Source organism: Aquila chrysaetos, chromosome Z (assembly GCF_900496995.4).
Source record: "Aquila chrysaetos chrysaetos chromosome Z, bAquChr1.4, whole genome shotgun sequence".
Taxonomy (NCBI): domain Eukaryota; kingdom Metazoa; phylum Chordata; class Aves; order Accipitriformes; family Accipitridae; genus Aquila; species Aquila chrysaetos.
This window is the reverse complement of record NC_044030.1, coordinates 86488938-86501376: the sequence shown is the minus strand read 5'-3', so window position 1 is coordinate 86501376 and position 12439 is coordinate 86488938. Positions and strand designations below refer to the sequence as shown.

Here is a 12439-nt window from a genome sequence, read left to right as displayed (position 1 = left end):
TATTTGCTACAAAGTCCTTTATAATGTCCTCTCCGTATCTGCAGAGTGATAATCTGAGAGTATTCTTTCACTTCGTCTACAGACAGGATATGCCATTTAAGGCTATAAATCTGATTTTTCTTTCAAATCAAGCTGCTGCGCTTGTATGAAACATATTTCCAATTTGTCCTAACCGTTGCTATCTTATTGTAATCAAAGTTATCTGAGAAACTGTACCTACACAAAGAGCATTTTTTAAGTGACTCTCCTAGTAGTAACCTATTTACATAGGGCCTAATACTGTAGTAAATTGGCATAATGATTTTTTTAAAGTATTATTTATTCAGTGTACTATGAGGTAGGGGGTGCTGCTGTCCTGCCAAAAGACTCAGTCATGCCTCCAAAGTCCTGCAAAAGTCTGAGTGAAGTGGGAACTTTGAACATGGGTATCTCAGCTTCTGTTTTCTTTACCCCTTCCTTTTGTTGGTAAAATCCCTTTAGTGTATATAACCCCCTAGAGCATTTACCTGTTGAAATATATTTCTTAAACTCTGGCGTGAAATTACTTCTCTCACAGCAGCAACAAGTTAATATTCTGTTTTGATGCATTTGTTCTTCGTGGGAAAAAAGCAAGCAAGAACTACTCTAATTTTTTTTCTAGTTGAGATTAAAAAAGCCAAGTAGTTGACACCGCTTTCAGTGGATTCTAATAGACTGTTAAGTTTAACTACAAAAGCTTTTCCAGTATAGGTGTACCCATGGGGCAAACAGACATCCCTTTGAAGTTTGTTTTGTGGTTTGACAGTAAAATAAATGCCAGAGAGTTTCCAGTGATGGTAGGATTAGTTTAATTCTTGGTTGGTTTTTTTTTTTTTTGCCTTGGTTTTTTTTTTTTTTTTTTTTTTTTTTTTTTTAGGGAGACCTTTACCTTTGTCTTTAAAACTGAGCAAGTCATGACTTCCTGAGTGATGCTCAGTTACGCTTATGTTATACATAGGGTTATTGGTTTTTTGTTTCCAAAGGTAATTAGAGCTTAAAACAAGTCCTAATAGTGAGGTCTACATTTTGAGAATGTACTTCACCTCTGTGCAAGAAAAAAATTGCTGCCGTTAGCTGCTTGTTAGTTTCTTAGTGCTGCTCCTATTATATCTTTTTTTCTGCATTGCACCCACTTCAGGGGCTGGCCTTCATTGAGGAGAATTTTCAGTTGCTATCTTCTTCTTCTCATCTCTTATGAAAGTCTGCATCCCTCACTGCTCATAAGTGTACTGCTTTTCTAAACTTAAATGAAAACCAACACAAGGCCAATGATAATAACAAACAAGTTAGCCCAAGTTTTTTTGTGTAGGCTTTCTCTGATCATCTTTTGGTTTTACTTTGAATATTTTGGCTGCCTTTTGTTTTGCCTGCTGGAAGGAGAATGTGAAAAAGAAGTTTAAGTGGAACGGGTGTTATTTTGTATTTCCATGGCTCAGTTACTTTCATTGATCTCTGAAAATGCATGGTAACAATCTCCCTTACGTAAGTTTGGGGCAGCATGGGGAATCCTGGCTGAACCATGCTGGCTAGTAGGGTCTTAGTATGTAAAATAAATTTATTTTCTTTATAGGGTGAATTCATCCCTGTATTGAATGATGATAATGATTATTACAAAGTCGTAGTGGTAACTCCGACTTCATTTTACGAGGGCACAGTGAATCAGTCCTCTCTCCCAGCAAAGGAGGTCATCAGGTTGTTTAGGAAACAGAAATAGATTCTGATAAATGAATCCAAAATATTTCCATAAATAGAAGATTAAATAACAATCTGGAAATTAACTTTTTACAGTTTATTGGTGTCAGTTGCTGTTGGTGTTTCAGTGTGGTGGCATAAACTATACGTACTATTGTGTAAAAAATATATTTTTGCTGCAAGCAAAATTAGGTACCAAATGCTGAACTCCTTTGAAGGCATGAAAATGTATTATGTTATGCCATTCATGTAGTGACTTCTTTACCGAATCTTTGAATGTCTTAGAGTGTGTGTTTGAGTATTTGCAAACAAATCTTTGAGGAAAGGTATCTCCAATAAATTGCAGAGCAGTTTTTATATTGTGATGAACAAATCTGTCATGTTCCCTTAGAGGTCAGCTATCTAGGAGGCTTTAGTGAGCAGCTGTCCAATATTAGGTTCCCTTGAACATAAGATCAAACAACTCAGTTTATTGTGGGATTTCTGTGGTCTGACTTAATGATTACACTGTGAAATGCTGGGATATACCTCCTTTCCTGGGCTTCATTCCCAACCTGTGGAGGGGAGTGATTGGTAGAAATGCTTTGCCTTGCTGTACCTCTGTTAGGTAGCCAAATTGAGATGTCTTTAATGTGAATTGCCTTTTCAAAAGTGTTTAGCATTTTTCTTCCTTTTCATTGGTGTGTGGCTCTAGGTCAGACTACAGCCTGCTAGACGGGAACCTGAGAAAACAGGAACTATGCAACTGTTGGCCACCTTGGAATAGGTGGCGTGACTGATTTGTTTAGACTGCCCCTGCAGTGCTGTAGTAGAGGGTGTAAATACTAAATTAAGGGAATGAATTGTAGTTTTAATAGCCATGAAATCACACCTTCTCTTTCTTCAGTTTCTTATCATTTTAGCCACTGCTGCAAAACTCTGAAGCTAGACCTGCTTTGAAAAGTAAGACATTTTAAACTCGGAGAAGACAGCACATTTTCCCTATTATCATCTGCTGTTGGGGGAGCATCTAGCTTGCTGCGGTTGAAATTTTCCTCCAGATCTGTTTGATGGGTAGGGCCAGCAAGCAAAAGCTCAAAGTAAAAAAAAAAAAAAGGAAGTTTGCCAGAATTTTTTTGAAAGCAACCAAACCCAGAAATGTCTGCCAACAAGGTTATTGTTTTAATAAGCCACACTACTATCTTGCCTGTAAACTTACTGTGCATTTTGAACTGGGGAGGGGGCCAGATAGGCTAGTATCAAGTAGGTTTTGCTGTACAATAAAATTCAAGGTAACTTCCTTGTACGTTAATTAGCTTGCTCTACTGCTTCACAGAAAACATCTGAAAAGTGTCTTTTTAATAAAGTTCCACGCAAGCTCATTATATAATATAATCACCTTCAGCCCACTAAGAACTACAATTTGTATAGTATGTGAATTTGTGCGAGCGTATAGGGTTGTGTTCTTCATTTAATCTTGTATAAAGTGATACGAGCCTTGATAATGTAATTGAAAGAATAGTTTTTAGAAGTTGTTGCACATCGCCTCTTTTGAGGTTTGCTGGTTTTTGTTAATTGGTTATGTCGAAAAACATTGTACAGTGTTTAATTTGACAGGATAAGGTTTAAGTGCTGATACACGTCAACTATGGTAGAACTAAGTCTTTCAGGTGCACTAAATATAATATTTCTATCTGGAAAATAAACCCCAGAAATTTCTAAATGAAGTTAACAAATTTTTTAAAAAGCTGTAGAAAGTCAGCTATCTTTAGGTGAGGCTAAATATTTGTAACTTTTAGTTAGTACTTATAAAAATAACAGTCTTAAAACAATCTATTGTTGAAATCTATGTGGAGATATTCCTGTGTAATCCCACATTGATCTTGCAAGTCTAAATTGTCTCAATGTTGGGTCACGCTGCAATTTGGTCAGACCAGAGTCTCTGCTATGTCACAGCACCCTGAAAGAACACTTTCACTTGCTTCTTGTTGCATGAAAGAAGTCAGTATAAAGTTAATGCATGTGCAGAACATGTGGGTGAGGGCAAATTTTACTGGTTTCTCCCATATCTGTGTAGTGTTTCCTTAAAATAATGTAGTGGTCCATGCCTCTGACTTTTATAGCAGTTGAAATTTTAGAGTATGTGAACTCAGAGCAATGCCTTTTAAAAATCTCCTGCAACAAGTGTGACTTCAAAGTCTGAGCTTTCTTCAACGTCTCTTTCAGTTTGACTTCTAAGATACCTCCAGAGTATGATCCAGAGTGCCTTCTCAGAGAGAAGAAAGCTTAATACCTCTCCTTCCACCTTTCTTTTCTACTCAAAACTAAATTTGAACTTAAACTTGGTTTTAACACCTTTAGGAAAAAAAAAAAGAACATGCTGTTTCTTAGTTTCAACCAAGATGTGTAAGTAGCAGGCTCTTATGTAGACATACTGGTTTAAATAGGATCTATAACCTCACTCTTTTCCATTACTGCATACTAATTATTTAATAGATGTTCAAATAAAGCCTCTGCAAATAGGCCTTTTATTTGACTTTAACCTCATGGAGCTTCCTCTGCAGGTAAGAGAAAGCTTTGCAGCAGGAGCAGGTTAGAGATTGAAGATAATCTGGGAACGATCCAGAAATTCAGGCATTACTTTAGTGGTTTGACAGCCTACACTTTCAGGGTACAAAATGGAAACAACTACAGGACTGGTAGTGAAAAAATGAATATATGTGAAAAGTAATACAGGTGGGGTGAAAATAAAGTTTTGAGTTTATTCAAATCCTTCCAGCTCACGTATTCATCTCCCTCTTAGAACAGAGGGAAGGTGTGACATATGAAATGACGAGTCTGGACAGTATTAGAAAAAAATGCAGCCTTGAAACTGAATGGAAGGCCAGGGGGTATTTTGCCAGCTACTGATGTTGAACCACAAGGCTTACAGAGCGTTCTCCAGTATTTTGACATCATATGAACTTGTTGAAACTGTGAAATGAAAAACAATTAAGGATAGGGGCTTTTGTGGAAAATGGAACCAAATGAAATGTAGTTTCATAGTGGAATTCACTAGATTTTAGAGTTTGTGCCAAAATAATGTTCTGAAGTAAGCAGAAGGAATGCTACTTAATCTGTTGGACTTCAGTGAACTTCACTTTCAATTGTGTGTCGTTAGATTTCATTGAAGCTGGAGAATGGAAAATACTACAGGTTTTGTAGAATGATTAAGTATGGGGTGAAGAGGAGGCAATAGTAGGTTATGATAAAACAAGGGCTTCTTGGTTGTCATAAGTTGCTAATGGAGTTGCATGGACAATGTTCTTGGAACCAATCTTATTAATACTTGGATGCACAAGTCATGTGTGCTATGTATGCATCATGAGCAAGTTTCATACCTGGGACATCAGCAGAACAAGTGAGGATCAGAAAATAATCAGAAGCAATTGGCTTCAAAGATAAGGGGATGATTTAGGACGAAAATAATAAGGAATAGAAGACTATGGACTTAAGGACCAAGAAAAACAATTTCTGCTTTTTGTCAGAGAGGGCAGATGGTTGGTTCACCACTTGGAAGGAAAAGATGCATTGACAACAATATGAATGTAGTGGGGTGCAAAGGAGTGACATATTTCTGCGGAGACTGGGAGGTGCTGTGGTCACTGGCTGCTGACTGGAGGCAGCAACATCTGGAAAAGGAATAGGATGATGAGAATGAATGGTGGAATAAGGGAAATGTAAAAAAGTCCAGAATAAGTACTTGACTGAAGTAGCAACCAAAGCTAAGGTGGACAGATTCCTCTCTGCCTGCCTTTTTGTTTACCTTTGTCATTTCAGGTCAAGGACAGACAGAGCAAGTCTCACCCTTCACGCCAGTGTGGGAAAACATGGAAGCAAAAGCTATGGGACAGAATGTCAAACACTTTTTAGTAAAAAAATGCCTATTTTTAGTTCCTTCTTTTTTGTCTTGGATTATTTTTTAATCTTGGCCCAAAAATGCAGTTGTTGTTAACAATGAAATTAAAGTGAAACTAGATATTTTGCTAATGGATTGCAGTCTGTCCCTGCTAAGAGTTTCACCATTCACTTAAATGGTAGGTTTTGTCCTGTGGATTGAAATACCCTTTAATACTGATGATCCATGCAGATCCTAATACAGAATATTGGATCATGTGCTTTGATTTGCTTTTGGATTACTGAACAAAACAAACAAGACCCCCAAAATGTTAGATGTGTAAATAATAGAATTTAAGAATGTTGGATGCATTTATAAAGTTTGCTTTTACTTGTGAAATCTGTTTTCAGAATTCTACAGGAAGAATTTTTAGTGAAGCTAGGCTGATAACTGCTCACTGCTGGAATTTTGGATTCCTTCGAGGTGTACGTGAAGGATTTCTCTCCAAGGAACCTGAAGAGGAAAGCTAGTAAAAAGAGTGCTGTCTTGATGACACAGTCTGTTAGCTTCTTACAGAACAGTAGAAGATGGTGATATGGGAAAAATGAAAGGTAGCATGTTTCATCTTTGGTACCAAAATTAGGATATAATAGAAGAAGATGTAGGATGTCAAATTTCTATCTCCTTTTAGTAGTTACTTAGCTATGGGCTAAAATGACCATGTGTATACAGGTTTTAATTAAAAAAAAAGTGTCTGGAATGCAGAATACCAACACCAACTTCAGGGTTTGCTTATAGTCATTGTTTTCTCCTTTTCCTTCAGTGTTTTACGTTCATTAGGAAAGCCGGGAAGGCAATGTCTAATAGGACGCTTTATTCAGTAAATTCAGCCCTTCCACTCTGTTAGGAAACAGAGACAGGCAGCCAGCAATTCTTGACAAGGTTTTATCCTGAACTTTTCTTATACCTGCCTGAATAGGAATGAAATACAATGGGTCAGATTATTTTAATAGCAAACCTACTTGCCCCACAAGACTTGCTCTGTCTCTGACCTTCAGTGCAGAATTTTTCTTACTGTTAACAAACCAGGGTGTTAATCTCCACTATCTAAAATAAAACTGGTGTTGTGTTTAGTTTGGCTTTTAGCATAGCTTCAGTTCTTGGTTTACGAGAAGTAGAAAATAGTTTGTGGTGGGATGTGTGTGTGTGTATGTGTGGTGGGGGTTTTTTTCCCTCCCACACCCATCCTTGAGGAGGTTAGCTTCAGATTGTGATCTGTTTTAAGTCTTTTTCTCCTACCCTTTACCTCTTGTTAATTAGGTCTTTCCATATTTCTGGATTCATTTAAATGACTTTGAAAAATGTTTGGCTTAATTAGCTATTTTTCCCAGAATTCAATACATATTCTTCCGTGGGGAAGTTCTTGCTTCAAGGCATTATTAAGTTAAAGAAAAAAAAAACCCACTTTGGAAAAGTGAAGAAAACAAAAATATTCAGTACTTTTCTGCAGAAAGGAAGTGGCCTGAAAAACTCTCTGAGCTCAGTTAACCTCTTGGGTTTCAGTAGTTGGGAGGATTTTGACACTTGGCTTGTTTCATTGGATAGAAATTTGCATTAGACCAAGGGACTCTTGGCTTCACGTGATGGATATTTAGCCATTTTCATGGCTATCTGTACTGATATAGATATATTTTCATGGCTATCACAAACTGGTGTTGCAGCTTGAGTTTCACATAGCAGTTCCTGATACTTGATTTTCTGTTGAGCTTTTAAGTCTGGGGGCAGCGCTGTTGTCCCTTACAGTGAAATGAACTATATAGCTTCTTGGCAATAAGGTGCTTATGTGCAATGACTTGCACACAGGGCATGCAGACTAGTGAGTAAGTCTACAGGAATCCCCAGTGGGGCTGGTGAAAATATGCATGGATTAAATGTGTATTTAGTGCAGATAGTGTGCACAATGTGTGCGACTGTGTTTGGGATGCTTGAGAATGAAGTACACATGAGGGGATAGACAGTTCTGTGATGTAAAGATTGGTAGACATACCACTTCCTTAGGATAACTGGAAATTGGATATTTGCTGATGTTACTCATAAACATCAGCTGGGACTTTGGGGTAATAATAATTCCATAATTCCAAATGCAGATGATTTAAATAACTTCACTACAACTGATTTGATTTATTATGATGGGATCTATATACACAATTGCAGCTTTGGACCTGTTTCATATTCTGCATCATCTTGCTTGCTGCTTGCTTGCTTGTTGCTCAGATACTTATCTGGCTTTGCTTACCAGTCTTGGTGACTGAATAGCTAAGAGATGTCATGTCACCTCAAATCCTAGTTCTGCGCATCTATTTAATACCTTGCTGTTTGATAGCTGAGAAGGGTTGCTGTTGGGTCTAGGTTGGCCTTAGCTAGCAATCAGTTTAAACCTTGCATACGGTTTTTACATTTGTGCAGGGAGGGTCCTGCTCTTGGCCACAGTCTGACATTTATACTTCTTTTACTGGGGTTTGGTTTAGCTGTACTGCTAACCCAGCTTCCCAAGGTGTAGTGTATCCTAGCGTCCAACAGCCTGACATAGAAATTAAATCCGGTGCAAAGGATGGGAATGGATATGCAGAGGTTGGGCAGGTATACCATCACTAATCAACACATCAATGAACGTGCCACATGGAATAAAGATAATGGAAACTTTTTAGATATTTAACAAGGTATAAAACCTGTTATAAGAAGTCAAGGTTGTATCCTCTTGTACAACAAAACATACTAAAGTGTTTTCTTCTTTTTAGTCCAAGTGGTAAGAAGTTCAGAAGCAAGCCTCAGTTGGCAAGATACCTGGGAAACACTGTTGATCTCAGCAGTTTTGACTTCAGAACGGGAAAGATGATGCCCAGTAAATTGCAGAAGAACAAACAGAGACTAAGGAATGATTCTCTCAATCAAAATAAGGTTTGTTAGTCAATACTGTGTTTAAGGATATCCTAAGAATTTCCTTTCCTGTAGTTCATTTAGCAATTTCTTTTCTGCTTAAAGCAGTCTGCTTCTAAGATGTACATGTATGTTTAATTTTTAGTAGTGGTAGGTAAATTTATAAATAGAAGGAATACTCTGCTACTACCCAGAAAATATCAAGATGAGGTTAAGTATGAATCAAAAGTTTGAGTAATTCAGGAGGTGGCTTGGGACTAAGAACCGCAGCGCTAGTCATCTACCTGAATTATATTATTCTAAATGGGAAAAGTTAGGACTGTTGACACCAAGAGACTCTCCTATGCAAGGCTTCAAATTGCTATGTTCATCTTCCTGTTCTGAGATGAAATAGTTCACATTTTTAACGTGTGCAATATGTGCCAGGAAGCTTGTTTTCTGAGGCAAATGTATTTATCTGTACAAATCTGGATGTCTGTGTACAGCTATGTACCTTAACAAGGCCAGGTGTTTTTCTGTTAAAGATTGGGCCTTCCTCAATTGATTTGATTGTTCTCTTATTGTCTACTTCTTTTTGAACAACAGTGTATCCTTTTGAATACTGAAGAAAACACGTATAGTAGATTAAACATAAAAGGCTGAAGTGTACAGAAGTGAAATAACTGATGTAGCACATAGGGACATGACAAGTAAATTTAGCTGACTCTCAGATAATATGTTCCTGGACAAACTTTAGAAGCCTCATACAACAGTTTGAAAGGATTTCTGTAACAATCTGCAATGTTTTCTTTTTCAAGTGTTTTATTCTTCAGGATTTCATTACTTACAGTAGTGTATGAAAATACCTAACAAGTTATAGCTATGTCTTGTGCACTGATGTTTTGTGTCATCTGCCATTTGTAATGCGTGAACCACACATTTCATGCTGATTTCTTTTTATTTAAAGCATATGTTCAATTTATTTAGTATTTTCTTCCCACAGACACAAGGCTTTCAAATAATATAACATTTGGGGGTAGTCCAAGGAAAGGTTTTGGTTAGGCTTTTAGCATGAGCAGAAATTACAAAATTTGGTATATAAAATCTGGATGAGTGTGTGCTCATTTTGTATGATGTTAGATTACTTGAATGTTGCTCACAGTAGCTCTGTTAAATACAAGATTATTAAAAAATGCCTTTTTTAGGTAAATAACATTTATTATTTCTAAGTGACTGAATCTGTAACTCATGAGCTTTCAAGAATTTCTGCAGTATTCCTGTGATAGTTAAAAATGAGATCTCAACTTATTCAAGTTTATGTTTTCTTCCACAGACACTGAAAGAGATTGGTTGTGGTTGTCTTCTAGTCCGCCTTGCAGCTGTGCTGCTGGGGGGCCATAAAAGACAGACTTGCATAGGCAAGTTTGTGTATAAACTTACTCATATTTTATGGGTTGTTTGTTTTTGTACAAACAATTTACCACAAATGTTTCTAAATTCTTTGGCTCCCCTTATGTTTCAAGAAGGAATATCAAAATACACTCGAGTCTTCTTTCTCAGTTGTGTCTAGGCAGTTAGATTTATGCAGCTGGTGGATGGAAATGCTGTCTTGCCATACTTCTAACTTTTGAGATTCTCATCATTAGCAGATTAAAACTCAATGTCAAGATTGACATACTAATGCCACCTGGCTTAAAATGGAACTGAGGATAATATATGCTAATGAATGCTCGCCATTTTGTGATGTTAATGTACAACAGTGTAAATGACACGGAAATATTCTTCTAGCAAAATACTTATCTCCAGTCTTAGCATTGTGCATTCTTACTGACCTTTCAGTATTGGCAATAAAGGCATATATTTAATAGGTTTCTTTATGGTAGAGCTGCAGGAGGAGTTTTGCTTCAACCTATACTAATCTTCCCATTGTTTTCTGTGTAACCATTTTTACATTTCACTTGCAGATTAAGTTACTTTATTTGAAGTGCTTTTGAAGAGACAATGAAATAAGGAATACAATTGAATATGAATCCAGTAGATACAGCATACTGCCGTGCTTATAAAAATAAGCTTATCAATTCTTTATTTTGAAAAGAAAACATAATAGAGAATACTGGTGTCTGGCTGTAAGTGATTTGGAAGGCCTGGAAATACATTGCTGAGTTTTTAAAACGTTTTTATGTCCGCGGCACATTGATGCTTCTGGAAATACATGTCTTTGGAAAGACAGTGGACTGAAATTCTTTTGGAAACCGTTGTTAGAGCATAAAATACTCCTAATGAGTAAAAATGAGCAGGGAGCATTGATATTTCTGCTAGCTGATACATTGCTATAATCCCCAGAGTAGGAAGAGATTTTGTTTTGTGATAGTAGTCAAGCAATGTAAAAGCCCACAGTGTCTGTGTTTCTGAAGGCTGAAGGTTTGTAGGTGTGCCTAAAACTGAATATTGTGAGCTTGATCGCCATCTGAAATGAAGTAATCTGTGTCTGACCATTTGAAATATGTAGATAGTGTCTTCTATCTGGAAAGCTCAAAAGATCTTTCTTTTCTTCAGGAGAGGTGTTGGTTGTAGGGATCTTTGTTACTTATTTCTATTAGGATGTACTGGAAGCTTTTCCTTTGTCCTGAATAAATCTTATGTGTGGGTGGCCTATGATTTGTTGTGAAAAAGTGTTTCTCTGAATATCAGTTGCTTCCTGTTAATGTGTGACAATTCTTTTCCCCTGTACATCTGAAGATCTGCAGGTGCTGGAGATGGGTGAGCTTAGCAAGTTTCTGTACTAAAGAGTTTATTTCTGTTGTTCAAAACTCAGTGCCACAAATGAGAGACTGTTTATTTAGGATGAGATCAGAAAGCCCAGATGTGACTATGATTAGAAAGCAAATAAAGTAGGAGAGTACTAAGATTACAATTACAGTACTTAGGAATTGATCTGTTCTTAGTTTAAACAGTTTATCCTAATAACCACATTCTAGTATGTAGCCTTGATAAAAAGTATGTGGGACATCTAGGCCTTGAACCTGTATTGCCTGCATAGTTTATAACTCATCCGGGTTTTGCTTTAATTCTGGGGACCATATCATTATTGTAGCTGAATTTACTTAATTTCTCACGCTGCCTGAAGAAATCTTCCTTTTTATTTTTCTAAGTTTAATGGAATTATTTTTTCACTTCCCTTTAAGTCACATTACTGGCCAAAAGGAACCTGTAAATATTTTTCATGAACTTGAAACAAAGACCTTTGTTCTAGAAATGTTTGCTAAACCAGATTTATCCCCCATATGGCAGATGGCTCTGTAATATTATTGGTTTTGTCAGTTTTAATAGATATTTTACCACTAATACTGATGCTACTGCACAGAGTGCCCAGGGGGCATGGACTTCAAAGCATCAAATACTACTTTGAACTTGATGTCACAAGATCAGGGAATGCAAAGCTTGTAGGATAGGCGAGGTCTATCAAAGTTCTGGTGTGATTTAAGTTATGTGGTGTGAGGAAAGTTCATTTTCAAAATACTTTGTGCAAATGTAAGTAAATGCGATTACTGTCTAGCTCTGGTTGGTGATTCTGTGCTCATCAGAGACGCTTTAATTATATATGAAAATATATATTATATATGAAAAAGTCTAACATTAGACTTACTATTGTCATCATCAGTGAGGAAAAAAAAATAGAGCCCATAACCAGTATCCACCATGCAAAGCCCATGCTAAAAGCAATGACCAAAGTATCTGGAAGTATTTTTCTAGTGGACTGGGACTACGTGGGTGAAACACGAGGAGAAAACTGATGTCTAGATTTATTTATAAGCTGAGATTCTCACTTTTGCTTTGTATAAAAAGATCTCAGAACTTCCATGCTAATTGAATGGTAATTTCTCTGGTTGGTTAAAATTATTAAGTGTAATCGGGCAGAAGTACTTGTGGTCTGTTGCCATTTGCTCTGGCCGTGGA

The 12439-nt window shown here is 36.9% G+C and overlaps 1 protein-coding gene across 4 annotated transcripts in view; it reads left to right on the top strand.

Annotated features, from left to right (window-relative positions):
* MBD2 (methyl-CpG binding domain protein 2) overlaps positions 1-12439 on the top strand; it is a 42157-nt gene that overhangs the window by 4513 nt on the left and 25205 nt on the right. For all 4 annotated transcript variants that reach the window (XR_005931525.1, XM_030003709.1, XM_041120654.1 and 1 more), the window contains exon 2: positions 8365-8524. Coding sequence is in view for 3 of the 4 variants with exons in the window: in XM_030003709.1 (XP_029859569.1) it covers positions 8365-8524 (160 nt within the window). In the remaining variant the exon portion in view is untranslated. The remainder of the gene's footprint in view (positions 1-8364; positions 8525-12439) is intronic.